Consider the following 19,886-nt stretch of genomic DNA (forward strand, 5'->3'; position numbering starts at 1 on the left):
AGTTGAGCCTTTAGTACTAGTGGCACATTTTGAGAACTGCGGTGGCATGGCAGCTGTCAAACCAGATCCCCTCCTGGGTGTCATCCTACCTTGGGCTATACCACTGGCCATAAAATAGCCCCAATCTTTCAGAGTTCTGACTGGGAATGCAATTGCAAACAGCAGCAAAAATATTTGTGGCTGGCCATCTAAGCAACTATTCAGGTACCACCGTGGGTATCGAACTGAATATGGTTCATTTGAATTCTGAATATAATAAACCACACTTCGCACAAGTACTTCGGATAGCCACTGTTGATGTAACTGTTCGTTGAACGGGCTTGGTCAGGGCGGTGTGGGTTGCAGTGGCCCAGGTGGTCTGATTGGGGGCGTCTTATGTCGCTGACACTGGTGGCACGTTTTTAAGTAATGTGCAATGTAAGGGGCTAACAGCCAATATCTATCTTGGATTTGGCACAACGTGAATAGAAATCAGGAATGGCCTGCTGTTCGCTAGAACAATCCAACAACGTGAAAGCAATCGCAGTTCACTGAAATCATTCGAGGTAAATTCTGTGCAAGAAAGTGAAGTCCAGTCTCGGCGACACTGAATGTGAGTAAACGGACAGCACAAGACCGTTCTGTACCCTTCATACAAGTGAGAGGGCCACTGACAGCAGTTGTTAACAGCAACTTATAAAGATTCCAGTGGCTTGCAGCCCCATGACATGCTCCGTGGCGCTGTTTATAACCCGCTAGTGCCTAGCAGCCCCGCCAGCTCTCGATGTCGTCAAAGCATCACATTCTTGCAAGGCTTAACATTAATGCAGATGTTGACCATCAATTCCATGGACAAAAGAACAAGTGATGTGGTAGTTGTGAAATGCTGAAACTGGTGAATGCCACTTGGAATCTGCAATGGTTAGTGCAAGTTGAATATACAAAAAATCCGGTAATTTCCAAAACTCACATTGACGCATGCATAAATTAAAATGCAGCACGAATGAAACAGCAACCATATCACCGCCTATTTCGAACTTTGGATACACCTGAAAGCCGCGACATGCGGGGGAAAAATCTTAATGGGCATACCTGGGCTTTTGGTGAAATTCTGGTCATGTTAGTATTTTTGGTGCAATATGGAGGAGAAATTTGCATCTGCATAAAGATGGCATAATTGGCGCAGCTGTCCCACCCCAGACATTGGATGCAAACTGGGTACCCACCTTGTTTGAGAGACATGAGTACACTGACTGTGGAGTGATGCAAGGTATTTTGCCCAGTTAAATCAATGATAGACATGCATCCCAGTAAAAGCATAGTTACTTTTATTCGCGGACATATAATACACATACGTTGGGTTCCTCTAGAGTCAAGATCATGTGGCATGAGTTCCAACTCTTAGTTAATGTCCCTCAGGAAACTTGCTATATGTCGATTCATTAATTTCAACCGCAATGATCTGGCTTGACTGGTGGGCACCTTTTCTACAAACACCTCATATGCATCTGAAAAAAGAAAAAAAGAAAGAATTTACATTGGTTCCATTTAAGTAATACTGGGCTTCATAGACATGGCAAGAAAAACTGGCTAAACTAACCAGGCAGTGGCTTAGTTAAACAAAAGGTGTGAGTCGGGTGCTGGTAGCTGCATCATGCTGATGCTCCCTACGATAAAGGCATTACAGTGTGATGACGGCAGAGTGATTTCAGTGCCTCAGAGGTTCACACCAGGTATTCTTCGGCATGTGCGAGAATAAGAATATTTGGCGAACTAATTGGAGAACAAAAACACCCTATGTTTCTCTTGTCCTGTTTTGAGTTTCATTCAGTGAGTGTTTAGAGTTCTGACTCTAGACGAATCTGGATGAAAAAAAGTGGATGTTGATGGACTACTACACTGTCACACGGGCAGAACACAAGCTTGCACACCGCAAAATGTACTGTACCATAGTGCATGCGAAGAACACAAGATAGTGCTCCAAACAATTTGATGGCGTCTTCATTACCTCAGCACTTCACTGGTCTCCCTGCGAGAGCCCCTTAAATCCTGCTCATGCTGCAAAAGCTACAAAATTATTAGAAAAGCTTGCTGATCATGGCAATACAGTCATAATGTGTATATGAGATTCAAGGTGTGCTACAGCATAGAATGATTGATTACACCATTTGAGCTCAGCATGTCAGAATCAGAGAAATCATGCAAAGCAGAATAGAGACTCTGTTCAGACAAAAAAACGCATTTTGTGCAGATTTAAATGCAGATAGATATTAATTAAAGAAGCAAATTTTCCTGGTGCCACAGCACAAAACTGTGTAGCATGAGCAAATCACTTGTCAGGAGAAGCAAGGAAAGATGTAACTAGTGCTTACCACAGGCTAAAATGCAACCACAAGCCCGCAAACACCAGACTACAGTAAGCGCAGGCCACCTGATTTTAATCACATGCTTAATGACCACAGCTCCTTCATCTGCCCTCACGTTTCTTTGTTTCTTTCTTGCCGTCACATCTTTCAGTTGGAGGAGGTGTCAATGGATGGATGGTTAAACCTTTACTGTCGTCGGTTTTCGAGACAAGGGGTTAGTGGGATCGGTAGCCGCACCAGATGGGCGTCAGTTGTGTCTTGATGGCGATCTCTTCGAGCCACTCGGTGATTCGAGCCTGGACGTAAGCGTCTGAGCAGCGCAGTACGGCTTCCCAGTCTTCAAGAGGTGTAGCTGGCAGCATAGTGGAGGATTCTGGAGAAGCCACGCACTCCTATGTGATGTGGTCTAAAGTGGCGCCGAGGTCACACTCCACATTGTCGGTAAAAAAGAACAATTGCCTGTGGTTCGACCAATGACCATCCCGAATAAAATTACGGAAGCACCATCCCCAGTAGAATTGCGGAAGCAACACTTGTGACGAACGCCGCAACGCCTTTGAGTCGCTGCACCGCGGAGGAGTCTGCGGTGGCCCCGACGCGCAAGCTGTGCACCTTGTGACGTCACTCCCTCCTGGCGCATGTGCAGCTGGCGCGGTGGCGGCACCGTTGAGTCACCCGCGCAGCGGAGCAGTCAGCGGCGGCTCCGACACTCTTCTCCAGCTGTGCTCCGTGTGACATCACTCGCTTCGCGCGCATGCGCAGATTGGCTCATCAAGGGCTCTGCGAAATGGCGCAACAAAAAAGGGGGAAGGGGGAAACCTCATCCCTGAAAAAGACTAATGGCTTTGGTGTTGCTGCAGCTTGTGTCCGTCTTATCAATGGATAACCAGTCCGATAATGCTGACTCTCTTTCCCTCTGGTATTTTGCTGCCGCTCAAGTCGCTGGAAAGTATGCGCTCCTCGGATGCCCAATATCATTCAGCTTTCGATGTTGCCTTTGCTATGATCAGTGTTGGCGATGCAGTTCACGTTGCTTTTGCATTCTGTCTGCCCCACTTCAGCACTTAGTCTTGGTGCTTAGTGTGTATTGGTATCTGTGCAGAAGACAGAAGACTGCTCTGCCTGCCTCGCCCCCCCCCCCCCCCCCCTCCTCTCACCTTTCCGTTGAACGCTGTGTGGGCACTTTTGCTGCCAACTTCAACAACCAGATGGCTTCTCACATGGCTCTTCATAGGTATCGTGCATTACACCTCCTTACTCACCACCTTGCAATACCACCTAACCACCTTGCGATTTCTCCCCAGCCTCTTCGGCGACCTGCTCAATGGCCTTAGCGGATTCCCTGAAATCCACTTTCTCTGAATCTTTGCTGTGTGCTTTGTCATCCGACTCGACGCAGTCCGTGTTGCATTTCCTTTTGCCCCGCCTGCCACCTTGAAAGCATCAACGTCCTTGTTTTTGTAGTCCTAGCCTTCTCAGTCTCGGCACATTTGTGTCACTGTTTTTCTGGCTGTTGGCCACTTTCTGGTCTTTGGCAGGTCCAGGTGAGGCTTTGCCGTTGCACGGCACAAACTGTTGTCAGTGGAGTCCCTGGCGTCTAGATGGCATGGTGCTCTATCACCGCCCTCTTGAAAAGTTGTGCCCGGCACCAAGGAAAATGTAATGGTAGTGCAATCCGAATAAGGGAACCCAAAACCAACCACACGCTTGACTTCTGGGTCCCGGACTGCATCGAGTTGTGCCTCACGGTGCCCACCAGTGAATCCGGGGGCGAGCTATAATAAAAGCTGTTGCATAGCTGCTAGACAGTCATGGAAGGGCTCTTTACGTTTTTCTCAGCTGGCCTGAATGCTGAATTTGAAGGTGGCTGAAGCACCGCAATGATCGCTTAGGAGTTTACGAGGAGGAAGTACCTGTAGATGTTCGGAGTGCACACTTGGAAGGTACTCTATCTTGCGGCCCCGTAATTTGGCAACAAGCACTGCGCCTTCGCTTGTGCACTCCGGCCATTCACATCAGTGGTGGAGTCAAGCTAGATACGACAACCGTCCCAGGACAAGTTTCCTTCAAACATATCATGCTGCCTCCCAAAAAAAGCTATACCAAAAATGGTGCACAGTGCTCGGGGACATTGCGAGCAGTTGGAGGCACAGATCAGATGAGAGTGGGAGCTGGGAAATCTTAGGTATCCGAATTCACAAAATCGACATGTTCCAAGTCTGCTGATTCTTAGTGACGGACTTCATGCCGGTGCGCATCCTACCAAGCTCCTCCCTAACAAAGAAAACTCGTCCCTATGCTGTGGATGTCAGTGATCCTCCAGGTGGTCGAAATTACTCTGGAGCCCTCCACTAAGGCACTCCTTTCACTCTTTCTACTTTCACTCCCACCTTCCTCCCTTCTCTTATGTGCGGTTCAGGTGTCTACAGACTGCACTTTTCCCTTCCTGTGAACCAAATATCATTATTATTTTTATTACCTCCAAAGCTGGAGCTGTTGCTTTAAAACCCGGTTCTTTGATACTTTACATCTCAGGGGCAGGCCAATAATTTCCTATAAAGCAGCGACATCCCTGTAACATCACGCATGCATTTATCATGTATCACTGATTCTAAATTGTGCACTTAACCACCTCACCCCCCCCCCCCCCCTTCATAAATGTGCTATGGATTAATGGATGATAATGGTTTCAAATTTTCTCAGCCAAACTTCATCTCATTATTTCTCTGTGCCCACTGCAGCATTGCTTTTTGAAAGAGGGATACAGTAAAACCTCGTTACAAGAGACACTCAAGGGACCCGAAAAAGATGTTTCTTCTAAGCAAGGTCTCTTGTAACCAAAAATTCTAAAAGCACTATGTTGATCAGTTTACTGCACATCAGCATATAAATGCACTCACATGCATTAACAGGAAATTGTTCAGGAAAGCTTAAAGGTATACTGAATAAAAAAACTGCCGCTGAGATTTCCAGCGCAGATGGTAGCTATCGCATTGGGAGTAACCAAGACAATCCACTTTATGAACAGAAATGAGCGGAAAGTAAGTAGTTTAATAAATATTTCTCAAATCGCCACACCTAATGGGCTCCTGTGAAAGCTCTGACAAAACCGGATATCACGTCACAACTACCTGCCTCCCTCGCCACCCCCATTGTGAGCGGTCACACCTGTTCATTTTTCCTTTCCCCCGTGGAACTCCCAAAACGCAAGGACAGACGTGTTTTTATTATTATTATTTTTTTTTTTGCTGCCGGTGTTTCTGCGCACAATTCATCGTTCCCTCCCAGGACGCAAACAATCCCCCTCGACCTCCCTCGTATGCAGCATTCCACACTTCGCAGCATTATGCACGGCGCGACGCAGGGGAACCGACACTGCGTGTAGCTGGCCAACCAACTTCTGGTGCGGGGGCGGCGGCGGCAGGATCACGGGGCCATGATGTTGCTGAGGGTAGTTATGACTTTACACCTGCCGGCTCAAAGGTCGGGAGCGCACTACCTCTGACCCGGCGGCCGCTCAGAAAAGTTAGAAATACAGCCATCCACTCAAAACTAACCCGAATTATGTGTCTGTACTAGTGTAATCTTGTCTTAAGAATGCATTTGTGGTGCTTTCTCAATATTCTTAGATATCTGTTCAGTATACCTTTAACCCTTTCGCTGTCCCGAATGCACCAGTACGATTTCGCGCTTCCCCCCCACGGTCTCACTGATGTACCGGTACGTTCTCTACAGTACATTCAAAACTTCGCACCTGAGTGCGAAGCTGGTGCATTTGAACAGGCTGCACCGTCTGTCAAATCTTTCTAAAAGTTCGTATTGTCGCCTCGCGTTGTGTTGGTATGTATATACTGAAATGTATGGAGCGACCGCGCCCATCCCCGCCACCTGCTTTGCTGATGGGCGCGGTCGCTCTGTGCGCGCTACTCTATCGCGCCAAGCGATCATGCGGCGCGCGTGCGTGCAGTTATGGGTTCAAAGGTTGTTCTGTCCCCTGCCGCAGGTTTGCAGGTTTTTATTTTTATTCTGTTGGCATGTTTGCTACGATGCGTCATGTTCAGGGGCTTGCGCCGTTGTCTCTCCAATAGGTCGACGCATGACTCGATCGCTGCTTTTGCTCTCTCTTTCCGCGTCCTTGCTTGCGGCTAGCAGCAGTAAAGGAGGTTGTTTTAGCCTCTTTCCATCTCCCTCTGCCATCTTGATATCACAGCGTGCCATTTATCTCCGTTGTGCAGGCCATCGAAAGTGTGCCCTCAGTGCGCGCGGTTACTTTCGGATGGCTGACTACGCGGGACCTTCGATTGCGGACTAGAGCGATGGCTCTTTTGATTATAAATACGAGTCGAGCTCGGATTCGATCTCTCAGGAAGTATCAAGCAGTTTTTTCTTATATTATCCTCATTTACCTAATTTATAATCAGGCAGATAATGATGATGTTAATTAACAACACCTGCAGAACACCGAAATGTGCATATTCCGTTGACTATGTTATTTGTATAGCAATCATAATAAAAAATAAATCGCTATGCTCGTTCCCTGAAACCAAGCCGACACTGGGGGTGCGTCACGGTCAGAAACGCCCGACAACGAAAAGGTTAATAAAGTTATTCATACTAGTATGTATTTTTGTGAGTGCAGAGTGCATTCCTTCCCACATTCTGGAGGCAAAGCACTTCACTTTGCAAGCCTTCCTGTTGCTCTAATACCTTTGAAGCACTCTTACATGCTTGTTACCTTCAGATGCTGGCACTTTTCCTCTGAAATGTCCTCGTAGTCATCCTCTACGGCACATATGTCATTTACTTGCGCGAGAATTGCACAATCTGTAAGCTCTTAGGAAACACACAAGATCTGCATCTGCTGATACGAGTTCTTCTACCTCAGCAGTCTCTTGGATGCTTGCCCAAGCTTCATCTTCAAGGTAACTTTCTACAGTATTCATATACGGGCCATACTTCAAGAAATGCTTCGGCACGGCAGACAAAGACAAGACGTAGAAAACACACCACAGTGGGCACGGCGGGCGAGGTGGAACAATGGCCGTAACTAAGCCCTTCTTCTTCCTTGTGCAGGGCTTCATGCTCTGTGTCGCTAGAGGCGCCACAACCTGCTGCGTGTTCCGTGGCGATTCCCCGCTGTCTTCAATCAACATATCACCGATCGGCAAGCATGTGACTGAACTGGAACCACCGCTACATGACAGCGCCACTCTGCCAGACATCTTTCCCAGATCTGTGACGTCATTGGATGCTTCACCTTTAAAAGAGTTCACGCACGATTTCATCCTCAGTGGGCACAGCGGGCGAGGTGGAACGATGGCCGTAACTAAGCCCTTCTTCCTTGTGCAGGTTGGTTTTTGCTCTAAATCTATTAGGAGTGATTGTCGCTTTTTATTAGTCCTGCCGTGCCCAAACCAGTGCTGTAAAATTGCTTATGACTGCTTTCTTGTCCTGAAACTTCTCGTGTGCGGTGATGTTGAGCCACAACCTGGCCCTACAAATGCAGCAATGTTGCAATCAATCATTGATGGCCAGAACTTACTATGCGCTGAAATAGCTGATTTGAAAACTAAAACTGAAAACATGATTGCTGACAGGTTTACGTTTTCGAGGGATTGAACTGTACATAGATGAGCTTAAACAAAAAAACACCAGTTCTCGACAATCTAGACACAGCCATTAAAATGTACGATAAAGTTGTGCGCTTTCAGGCACATAAACCTGCTGACCTGGAAGATAGAAGCCGACGATCAAACTTGGTCATCCGTGGCATCTCCGAAACAGCTAATGAAACTGAATCTGACCTTAAAAAGAAAGTCATTGACACATTCCGCAACAAACTGGGAGTGAAATGTGAATCTGTGGGCCGTATTCGTCAGCTTGGCAGACAGCCGGGAAATAGACCTATTATTGTGTTCCTTCAAGACTTCAACGAAAAGATAGCCATCTTTAAGAATGTCAGTAAGCTGAAAAATACAGGCATTTCGGCCCAGAATGACCTCTCGCAGGAAACACTTAAGAAATGTAAACTTCTGTGGGATAGTGCGAAATCTGAGAAATTGCAAGGAAAAGAAGCTTAGTTCATGACAAGTTGCGGATTGATAACGACACCTTTGTTTGGGATGAAGTGAACAATGTTCGGCAGAAAATATCAGACACACCCTAAGCAGAAGGTTTCATGACGTTGTCATGAAAAGTGTATCAGGCTCCTGAATATAAATGCTTGTAGTATTGCGAACAAAACGGACCAACTCGAATCAATTCTTACTTACTGCCCTCACATTCTTGTCATTACCGAAACCTGGCTTCATAGTTCAATCTGCGACGAGGATTTAATTATACCATCGTATAAAATATTCCGTAGGGACAGGGAAACCCGAGGTGGTGGCGTTGCTGTTGTGATTAAATCTGATATTGAGGCCTCCCTCTTACCACGAATTCAATCTAGCGAATGTTTGTGCCTGAAAATTAATATTTTTGGCCATTTTTTTGGACTGTATGCTGTATACAGGCCACCAGATTCGGCGCCTGACTTCTTATCAGAACTAAAAACGCATATGGCTGATTACCAGAAATATAAATTTTTTAGCTGGCGATTTTAACCTTCCATCTATAGACTGGGACCGCTTACAATCAGGTTCCGATTCTACTAACAATTCTAGTCTTATGTTCGACATTTTGTTTTATCATGATCTTGAACAAGTTGTGCATGAACCAACGCGTGTCACCGATTCCTCATCGTCACTCTTTGACCTTGTTTTTATTCCTCGTTGCATTGAATGTCAAAAATTCTTCGGATACATCTGCGCTGATAACAGTTAAAGATTACAGGCATGCTGATGATATTGCAGTATTAGATCACCTTAATACCGAGTTCGATGACTTCGATAGCGAAAACGATGTTCATGCTCTTTGGGATAAGTTCAAAGGTATATGCTTTTTTTGTTTAGATAACTTCGTACAAAGCAAAATTAAAAAGGCTGCAAAGTACACGCCATGGATGACAAGAGAAATAATACACCTCATACGAAAATCTAAAGACCTAAGAAGAAAGAAAGGGTCATCATGTGACGTTCTCAGTGGCATTCGACGTACCTTATCGCAGGCTATTCACCAGGCGAAAAGCTTTTACTTCAATAAAACTCTGCCTAGTTTTATTCAAAATGACCCCCAAAAATTTTGGAACTTTTTAAGCGACCGAAAGAAACAGGTTGAGAGGATTTTAGACAATGGTACTATGATTGAAGACCCCGAGCTTATAGCGCATCACTTTAATACTCACTTTAGTAGAGTCTTTTCTGATTCATCTGATCTTCAGTGTGAGAGTTCATCACATGCTCCTGATCTTCATATCTCATATCAGGGCGCTCTAAATGATTCTGCGACTAAAGGTTAAAGCTTCGCCAGGGCCTGATAATAGTCCGAATGCCTTCCTTCGTCGTTATGCTGAGCCCATAGCCAGATTCCTCGTTATCATCTTTCAAGCATCAATAACATCAGCAACATTGCCCCTAGACTGGAAATTGGCTAGAGCCGTACCAGTATTTAAAAAGGGGGACCGCCTTTCTGTTCTTAACTATCGGCCAATTTCGATTGTTTCATCTTCCTGCAAGCTCCTGGAGCACATATTGACTAGTTACATTAATGACTTTCTGGAAAGACACCACATTTTATCCCCATTCCAGCATGGCTTCCAGAAAGGGTATTCTACCGTTACTCAATTAGCTACAGTAACTCATCATATTGCTTCGATTCTCGATAAAGGTGGTCAAGTTGACATGATTTTTCTAGATTTTAGTAAGTGATTTGACTGCGTTCCGCATGACAAATTAATCTATAAATTAGAAATCATTGATCTTCCTAGTTTCATAATTGCTTGGGTATCTGAATATCTGACTGGCCGTAATCAATATGAGGAGATAAAAAGCCACACTTCTAACGTCTTACCAGTTACTTCCGGTGTACCCCAAGGTAGTGTGCTTGGCCCCTTACTTTTCCTGATTTTTTGTAATGATATTGTAAATGTCATTAACAAACCTACTAAAATCCGCTTATTTGCAGACGATTGCATCCTTATCAACGAGGTACAGAGTATCTCTGACCAACATGCCCTAAGCTCTAATCTTACCAATATTGTAGCCTGGTGTAATGAGTGGGGAATGAAAATTAACACCGAATAATCTGTCCTACTTCGCGTTACCAACAAGAAAAAAACCGTTTATATTTTCTTGTTCTATAGAGGGCATGCTGTTAACCGAGGTCACTAAATTTAAGCATCTGGGTGTGACGCTAACGAACAACTGGAAGTGGAACTCCCATATTAGCGACATCTGCACATCCGCGTTTCGCAGGCTTTGTTTACTGCGACATAAGCTTAAAGATGCCCCTTCACAGATGAAAAAACTAGCTTATACAGCCTTAATAAGATCCAAACTCGTGTATGCATGCGTCATCTGGGACCCACATAGTTAAACATAGATGCGCTTGAAAAAAATTCAGCGAAGATCTGTTCGTTTTATCTGCTCAAAGTACAGTCGCACTGACTCTGTTTCAAAACTTATGCATGATGATGGTATCAGAACTCTGCAGTCCAGACGCAAGTTTGTGCGTCTGAAATTTTAATTTTTATTAATAAACCGCAAACTTGCTCTTGATCCTAACCCGTATCTATCCCCTCTTGCAACACACATAACCCGCCATACCCATCCCCTTTCTCTTACACCATATTTTGCTAGGACAAACTTATTCAAATTTTCGCTCTTTCCCCGGACTGTTCATGACTGGAATGATTTACCTGAGTATTGCCTTCACTCGCTTGACTCCACTGACAGTGTGCTGCAATCAAATGATTGATGTTATCCTTATGTCTTTTGTTTTTGTAGCACTGCATCAATTCATCAATTTTTTTTTTTTTTTTTTTCTTGTGCCCTGATCACGTACCATTGCTCCGGTTTATGTATCTTGTGCTTGTATTTCATCGTACTCTACGTCTTGTATGCCCCTCCTGCCTGGGCCTTTCGCCTGCAGTATCACATAAATAAATAAATAAATAAAATAAAACATACCACAGAGTGCTCTGTGGTGTGTTTTCTATGTCTTGTCCTTGTCTGCCGTGCAGAAACATTTCTTGAAGTATGGATCACCAACTGGCCTACAAAACAACCCTTCTAAAATAAATAGGCCCTCTTACATCATGTCACTAAATTTAAACCCTGCTTGTCTGAAACAGTTTTTCACAGCTTCACTTCTCAGGACATTCCAGACACCTGAAATCACCTGAACAGCAAACTTCGCATCAATTACTACTGTACAGTCTTGCTGCCTGTGGAGCAACAGGCGTTCTACCAACCTTGTTTTGTACAGCAACTTGACAGAGTACATAATGCCTTTGTCTATTGGTTGAAGGTAGGGTGTGGAGTGTGAAGGAAAAAAATAACTTTGGTGGCTTTGAGCACGAAAACTTTTGTGCTGCATTGTCCACAGAGAAGGACATCAGGATTCTGAGCCTTCATCTTATGATCAAATTTTAACAGCGAAGAGTTAAAAATGCTGGATGTCATTCATGCATTTTGATTTGCTTCATAGGTGGCAGTAATGTGATGCCAGTGGCTGAAACAACGGGGTCATTTTCACTTCATGGGGAAGCACTCCTTCTCAGTTCCTGACATATAGTACAACAAAAAGGATGCTGATATGGAACAGAATTTAGCTAAGGAAATCTGAAGTGCATCATGTATGAGTTGGTACACTTCAGCTGCATTGCACGAGCATGCCTGGGTTGTGTCTCTTCTAAATACTAGTAAGAATTTACTGCAGGGACTTGAAAAAGTTGTCCTTAGTAACCAAGTGTCTCTTGTAATCATGTTTCTTGTATGCAATGTTGTTAACATGGCAGACACAAGAAAACCAACCAAACCATTTTCAAACGTCTCTTATACCTGTCACTTGTAACGAGATTTAACTGTATTTTGAAAAGGTTTTATAATTCGATCCATTTTCAATTCCTCATAGGAGCCAGATTATTTTGCATATCCTCACTTGATACTGCTCGACTAATTATGAGGGATCAAATTAGTAGACAGCTGATTTTTGGTTGGGGCTATTATGGCACATTACCTGGAGAGCTGCACACCATTTGAGCCAGTCTAATACAAAATCCCTTCTTCTGCTGACCGGTTCAAGTTTTGCCCGATTAAGTTTGCTGCTGGAATCTCTATCCATCTCCCGGCTCATGTGTCATGTATTATTATAACTAATACAGCAATAAGAACAGCTTTTAAATGAAAAAAAAAAAAAATACTGTACTTACTTGTAACAGCCACCAGCTTCCGGGGAGTAAGTTTTGGTTTCCCTGCAGTATTACGATACCTTACGCAAGGTTTGCCTGTAACACTCCGATTTTTCAGCTGTGACCTATTCCATAGAAGCCTCATTGTTTCCCTTAAAAACATGGAATCTGTCTTGTTCTTAAGCAGCCCCTGCCAGAGATCGGCTGTGATGTGCACTCCGCGGCCAAGTTCAACCTGCATAACACATTAAAAGTCCATGAACAAACTGTCAATACAATCGTGTTAAACAACACCAAGAAAAACAATTCTAGGGGGCACTCTGGACCATTAAATTGTGACAAGGCGAAAGCCTCTATGCGCGATGGTCCGAAGCTCTCCACTATGGCACCTTTCTTTTTTTCACTCCCATCTTACGGCACGGTTAAGGTGTCCACAGAGAATTGTGACAGATACTGCGCCTTTTCTTTCCTGCAGACCAATCTGAAACGCCGCTCATGCTTGCTGTACTGCGTCTGCTTCTGTATGCTGTGTGGTGCGGCGTTCAAGGAAGCGCCAAATGGAAGGCGCCACACGGATGCCGGATAGGACGCCCGGTGGGGTCAGCTTCATATATGCGTGAATCACCTGGTAACGTCATTACTGGACGTAACGTCGTCATGATGTCAGTTTCGGTTAGACATGGCTGAACGTGATGTTGTGATGATGACGGCACATTCGTTCCTTACGTTACCAGATGATGATGTCATAGTCACAGTCATCTCTGTCATTATCATCACTGTCACTAACCATCACTAACTATCATTATCGGTCACTATTTAACACTAACTAGCGACAGCAGTCTCCATGGCAACCGCACTGGCATGATGCTAGACATGGAGAACTAAGATGTTTCTCACGTGCCCGGCGTGGCTAAGTCGGGATGGTTGACGCCTATAGTGTGACCAAACGAACGACAATATCAGCCATTAAAAGCTTTTGCCTCAAAAAAAAAAAAAATCTTCATGTGCTTTCAGGATGCAAATTTTATCCCAATTGAAGGCTTAGGAAGGGGGCTCCCCGGGAATGAAAATTAGGGATGGTTCCCATATTGTAGAAAGAGGGGGGTGGCGAGGTTCAGAGTATAGAAGAATGCAGTCGACAATTTTGGTAGACATCAGTACAAAAAAAAAAAATCTGTAACAAATTAAGGGGTACCACCAGAAAAACAAGAAGCTGCAAAAGAGAAATCACCAGACCGAAGTTTTAAGCGGAACTTTGATCCCTGCCTTGTCCCAGAGTGAAGCTCTACCATAATAACTCTATCATACCTGTTACCCCTTATAGGTGTTGCTACCTAACGGCTGACAGCATTTATCTCACATTAAGTAAGCACTGCTACTGGGAAAGCGCACGTAAAGCCTACTCTGCTTTACAGATGCGTAAAAACCAAGGGTGTGTGAATATTTGAAACTTCGAATATGGATCCAATATGTTTGTTATTTGGTTGACAGTCATATTAGCAAAAATGGTATAAGAAATTTTCGAATTCACCGCACAACTGACATTTAAAATTTTCGAAACATTCAAAAATTACCGAATGAACCAAAAATTTTAGAATTGCCCACATTTTCGCCGCACTTCGCGCTTCCCCGCAATGATTGGCCACGTGGAGTATGCAGTGAACGAAACCGGGAAAAATCGCTGCGCTCACTTCGGTTTCATTTCAAATGCAGACGACCGTTGTCCAGACGTTTATAAGATAAGATTATTGAGACGCAAACAGCTTTAGAGATGTTCTTTCAGGCCCATTCAACAATTCAAGCTTTCACTCAATTTGGAAAATTTACTAATCTGTGCCCTTGAAGACCGAATTAACGAGCATTCGCTGTAGTGAGCAGCAATGTGAAAGCTACCCCCTTTTCATGCAGGTCCTCCCCGTACAAACGATTGGTAAGCGAAAACCTATATAAAATTTATAGAACTGCATTTTTCAGAAGGGTGTACACTTCTGTGCAATTGTAGTTTAATTTTATTTGAAAATACGACGTGAATTAAAAAAAAAAAAGGCAGACAAAATTTGTTATTTTTAATTTTTTTTTTTTTTCACTAACCGGATACTCGATTTTCGATTCGATATTCGAAGACACTTTTTCCCCATATTCGTATTCGAAAATTCCAGTATTCGCACAACCGCAGCAGAAACATAAGATAGGGTCGTGTTCTGTTATCGTAAGCCAAATAGCCCCAAGCAGCGTTGTGCATTTGATGCATGCTCCGAGGCTTTCCTGGCTGCAAGACATTTAGCTGTTGTATGCAAATAGCAGCAACTGCTTGCATCATCAGCAGCCAGACTAACTGCATGCTATAAAGAAAAAAACTTGATTCTGTCCCCCTCACCCCTCTCCTACTACAGTCACGTTATCCCTGCAATCGTTCAACTAATTCACCTCACTTTCTACAATCTCCAGAGCTGTTCTTGCCATGAAATTTATTTTGTCACCCAAACAGGGCATCACCAGTTGTGTAGCATTTGCTCATCACATGTTCTGCTCAAATCCATACTTTTGTTTTGGCTTTATCTAAACTACTGCATTAAAACCTCAGTGATATGATTCACAGGGTCATGGAAATATTCTTACCTACCGAAAAGTAGCAACGCCGAAACGAACAAAAATCAGCAGATCTACTACACGTCCACAGCTCGCCACTCACGGCGCATATAGTGTGACAGATGATTGCGAAACTGGTGATGTGCGAGCTGAGCGTCTTCGTGAACTTTTCGTGGTGCGTACAGGATGGCAGAGACCGTGACTTGGTGATACACTCACCGACTGATTTTTTGGAATCCAAAAATTTGGACATGCTCGATTGTTTGGACTGCTTCGCGGCACCGTCACTCGTTCCATAGGCCATAATGCATAACAAATGCCGAAATTTTGGAGACCTTACACCCTCTCATTTGATTTTTCGGATCCTCCTTGAGCCAACTCAATCGACAGCCCCTGCCCACGCAGACAATGACCGAAGCATGAAGCGCAATTTCTGTTTTGGAATGAGTCCAATATTATATTAAATATATCAAGAAAACCGACCTCCAGCGTTAAATTTGCAGTTAACAATTCTGGTGTCAACTGCACTTCGCAAGGCTGGACAAGGAGATGCTGCACAAAGGATGTGAAATTGTATCACGCGAATTTCCCGTTATCAAGGGTGCAACAGCTGAAATAGGATTTGTAGCAATTTTTGGAGCAGAAAAATCTTAGTTTTGGAGCAGTAAAACCCATATTTGGAGCAGCTTACGGAAAAAAATTCGGCATTTTGGAGCTAATATTCATAACCTGGAGCAATTTCACGGGAAAGAAGCCTTACTTCCTGTACAAAAATAAGGTCCGAACATTGGACTATATATATACATGTGAGCCATAAAATTTAGTTGGTTTATTTTTTTTAGGCTGTCTCACTTCAATTATGTTTTAGGTTCATTGGGCAAGTACCTGCAAACCATTTACAAATTAACACTTGAGAAACCCATAAGGTAGGGATCTATGCACAAACCTGTAAAAAAAGTTAATCCATAGGTACACTATACAAGGTCAAGCAAAGGAACATACAAGAAATAGTTTGTATCAACACTGCAAACAAATTTATTGCAGTTCTAACCACGTGTAGACAGAAATATCGACTAGAATACATCACGACTAGCACCAACACCAAATAGGCAAGAATGTCCCCATCATGACTAGGTGCAAGGCGAGCTAAGTCGCTCCTGCAGTATTACAATATAAATGCCTTACATGTCTAGTGCAGATGTTGTTTGCATGTCAATGCCTCACATTTTTTAACATTTGCTTTTCCAGTTCCTTGAGTTCTTTAAGGGCTTGCTCAAGGTTTCCATTCCCTGTAGTCAAAAGCAAGCGACCACTTTCAACCTTGTCCATGTCTTTCTCTTTGATGCCAAAGTTTATCATCTCTTCAGCCCTAGTGAGCAACACCTTGCTGGCTTGCACCTGGCCTTCCAATGCTTTCTTCTTTGCTTGAAGAGTACACTGGCTTGAAACAGCCTCCTCTCTTGCCCACTTGCTTGTGCTTTCTTCAGCGCTCATCCTCAGAGCATACTTCGCTCGAGACTGCCTCACACATCTCAAAAGGTCAGAGCTGAGGGGCACCTTACTTGCATCACCATCATAGCGCTGAAGGTAACTTTTAATGTGGCGCATTCCGTTAACACTAGCGATATTCAGAGAGCTCCGTCCATCTAAAAGGTACTTATTTTCACTGAAGCCTCGTTCTAGGTCAGCATTTCCGTGCGGCAGAGAAAACAGTGCTTTTACAAGTTTTGAAAGCATGGGATACTTTGTTTCACCTGTTATTGTCTTCATGCAAAATATATTTGCCCAGTAGTCATCTAGCCTTCCTTCCAGGGTGCCTTTGCTCTGATCGCACTTCAGCATGAGCCATTCATAAACGAGAGATGACACCTGACCATCACCCAAAACCTGAGGAAGTTGCCCCACAATGTAGTGTAAGGACCGTACTTCCTGCTCAGCATTCTCATACTGCAAACCCAGAAACCTTGCATGCATGACCACCTTATTTGTGAGGGGGAGCTTCTGAAGCAATGCTTTCGAGCAAGCAAGGTAAAATGCCCGAGCTCCGAGGCGGAACATTTTTTTCTCCGAAGGGTCCCAGTCTTCCATAGCTTTTTCTGTGTCCAGGTCAACTTCTGGTCGTGCCTTCCAAAAGGCAGCATCATCCAGGTTAAGCTTGGTTAACTCCTTTGCACTCTTGCTGCAAAATATTTCACTTCTTAAGAACCGACTCAGAACTCGTCACACTAATCCTAGAATTTCTTCATGAAGGACATGCAGAAGTGGCTGCCGCCTTTGGAAGAGTTTCTGGAACCCGGTGAAAAGCTCTGCAGCATTCCTCAGAAATAGTACTTTTGCATAAAGGTCCTTGCTGCCAAAAGCTGCAGCAAGTCTGCTGTGTTGGGTCTGGACACCTGGTCCCAGTCTACCACAGTTCTCCAAAAAAAAAGGACTGCAAGGCAGTGAATTGTTCTTCCACGTGGACTAGAGAATCTTGCAATGTCAGCCAGCGATTAGAGACGTGTCGGAGGAAGACATGAGGCTCTATCCCCAAAATTTCTTGATGTTCTTTCAGGCCCTCGGCACGCACAGGGTGCTAAAAATAATACTAAACATCCCTGAAAAGTTCTTCAACATCAGAACAAAATGCATCCAAGCCCTTCGAAAATGCATTGTGCACTTTGTGCAAAGTGCACTCCCCAACATCAACAAGATTTGGGTTTAACTTTTATTTCAGCTTAGATTTCACGCTCTTCATGACATCAGGGCCATCACTGAAAAAGCAAAGAAACCCTTGTTTTGGCAACTCAGTTAGGGCATCCTCTATGCACCCTACAATTATATCCCCAGTGGCACGACCGAGGTTAAAAGTTCAAGTGCTCGACAACAACTTGCTTTGCACTTTCGGAGAAATATCTCATCAGCAAATCCAACTGCTGCGCATGCTGTTCAAGCTTAGGAGTTTCGTCAATCATTAACGAAAAGAAAACATTTGGCCGACACAACTCTGTCAAAAGCTTTAATTTGAAGTAAGGCCCCAGACCATCTGAGATGACATAAGAAAGTTTTGCTCTTCCACAGGTAAAACTCTTCGCCACATCACTGTCGGGAAACATCCTTTTATAGATGTGTGTTGCTGTGTCACCCCATGAGTAGGGAATGCCTTTTGAAACAACAGATTTTGCAAATATGGTTTCAGCCTCACACACTTGGTCTTGCAACGAGGAACGAGGTCTCTCCCGTGAAAAATCTATCGTAGCTTGCACAGTCTTGGGCGCCAGTAGCACACCACTAGAATCGCTATGCTTTTCCGCAACCTCCACATGCTTCCTCATGTTTGCATGGCGCTTCACAGCAGCAGTACCATGCTGAGCACAGCAAATTGTCACATTGCACAAGATACAAAAAGCATCCGTGTCCTTGATGCCTGCCCTGCACCAACCACTGATCACATCATTGTTGCAGTCCACTTCATTCAGCACCGAGGCATTGAATTTCGTGCACTGCCCAGTGAAGAAAGAAAAAAATGTTCATTTTATAACAGGCAAAATGTTCACTACTATTACAAGCAAACTACAGCTGGAAACTAATCTTTTTCAGCCTCCGAAGGGACCAAGAAAGTACAAATAATCGGGCATTTAGAAATAACATTTATCCACTGCAATATTCATAGTAAGCCTCCCTATTCCTCCACCTGAAATTCATAGAAAATATAGGGTAGGGAACATGCATTTAAAAAATAGCAAAAAAATAGCAAAAGTAAAAAATATGTATTTTTCAACAAGGCATGGCTTAAGAACCTTAACCACAGGATGTTATCTTGCTCATAAGTACCATAACGTAATGTTTTTTACTGGACACAAAATCCGCTGCTTGCATCGCATAAGTGCAGCACCAGAACCGCATCATTCAAATCTGGCTGTGATCAACCTGTGACCAAAAACGAGCCCAGTATGACACAAAAAAAAAAGAAACCGATAAGCTGGGGATCTAAGGAATGGAGGTTCGATTCCCTGGTAGACAAGGTTTATTAATTTATTTTTTAAATGTCGATTCGATATGGTGTTTGGGCATCCGGTCTCAACGAAAAAACTTACTAATTTCGCGGTGCGTGGATGGCGCAACAGAATACCGGCAACTTCGAGCAGCAGCACAAAAAGTCGTGAGACACAATGTGACACCTGCATTAAAAGGTTGTGGCGCCTTAAACACAACCGTACTAGTAAAATACGATCCGCGAATTATGCCCGTCTGCTCTGCCGCTTCATCTGAAGCCTGGCAAACGATGACACCGTTGATTTTGGCGGCAGATCGCCCCCACCCCAAATAGGCGGCGTTAATATTTGCAGCACCTCTCTTTGTTCTCCATCTAACACACATCGAACGAATCGTTTGAATGTACTCACCTTTACTCACGATGAACGCCTATCGACACTGTAGCAGTGCGACCAGCTGGGGAAAACAATCCGAGGTAAGCGTCCAAGACCATCTCTCGGCGTCGACAAGCGGCGCACACGAGCTACGGTACCATACACATGCTCACCAACTTGTGTTTTCTTTTCATTGCTAGCGTTCCATGCATAGTTTCAAGCCACCAAGCCTCTGGCTGGATTGGATTGGCCACCGGCACAACTGCATGTTGCCAACGCAGCTCCGATTTTTCGCCAAATCTAGCAAACTACAAA

At 44.2% G+C, this 19,886-nt stretch overlaps 1 protein-coding gene and 1 pseudogene across 1 annotated transcript in view; both read right to left on the bottom strand.

The window, feature by feature from the left end:
* Nucleotides 1-1,267: 1,267 nt before the first annotated feature.
* LOC146178824 (uncharacterized) overlaps nucleotides 1,268-19,886 on the bottom strand; it is a 41,127-nt gene continuing 22,508 nt past the window's right edge. Inside the window, exons 10-11 of the mRNA XM_084578569.1 lie at nucleotides 12,655-12,868; nucleotides 1,268-1,487 (exon numbers count right to left, since the gene is read on the bottom strand). Of these exons, the coding sequence (XP_084434695.1) occupies nucleotides 1,381-1,487; nucleotides 12,655-12,868 (321 nt within the window). The 3' untranslated portion in view covers nucleotides 1,268-1,380. The remainder of the gene's footprint in view (nucleotides 1,488-12,654; nucleotides 12,869-19,886) is intronic.
* LOC146178825 (uncharacterized) lies at nucleotides 16,411-18,719 on the bottom strand (annotated as a pseudogene).

This window comes from Amblyomma maculatum, chromosome 9, assembly GCF_055883805.1.
Source record: "Amblyomma maculatum isolate TAMU_Amacu chromosome 9, ASM5588380v1, whole genome shotgun sequence".
Taxonomy (NCBI): Eukaryota; Metazoa; Arthropoda; class Arachnida; order Ixodida; family Ixodidae; genus Amblyomma; species Amblyomma maculatum.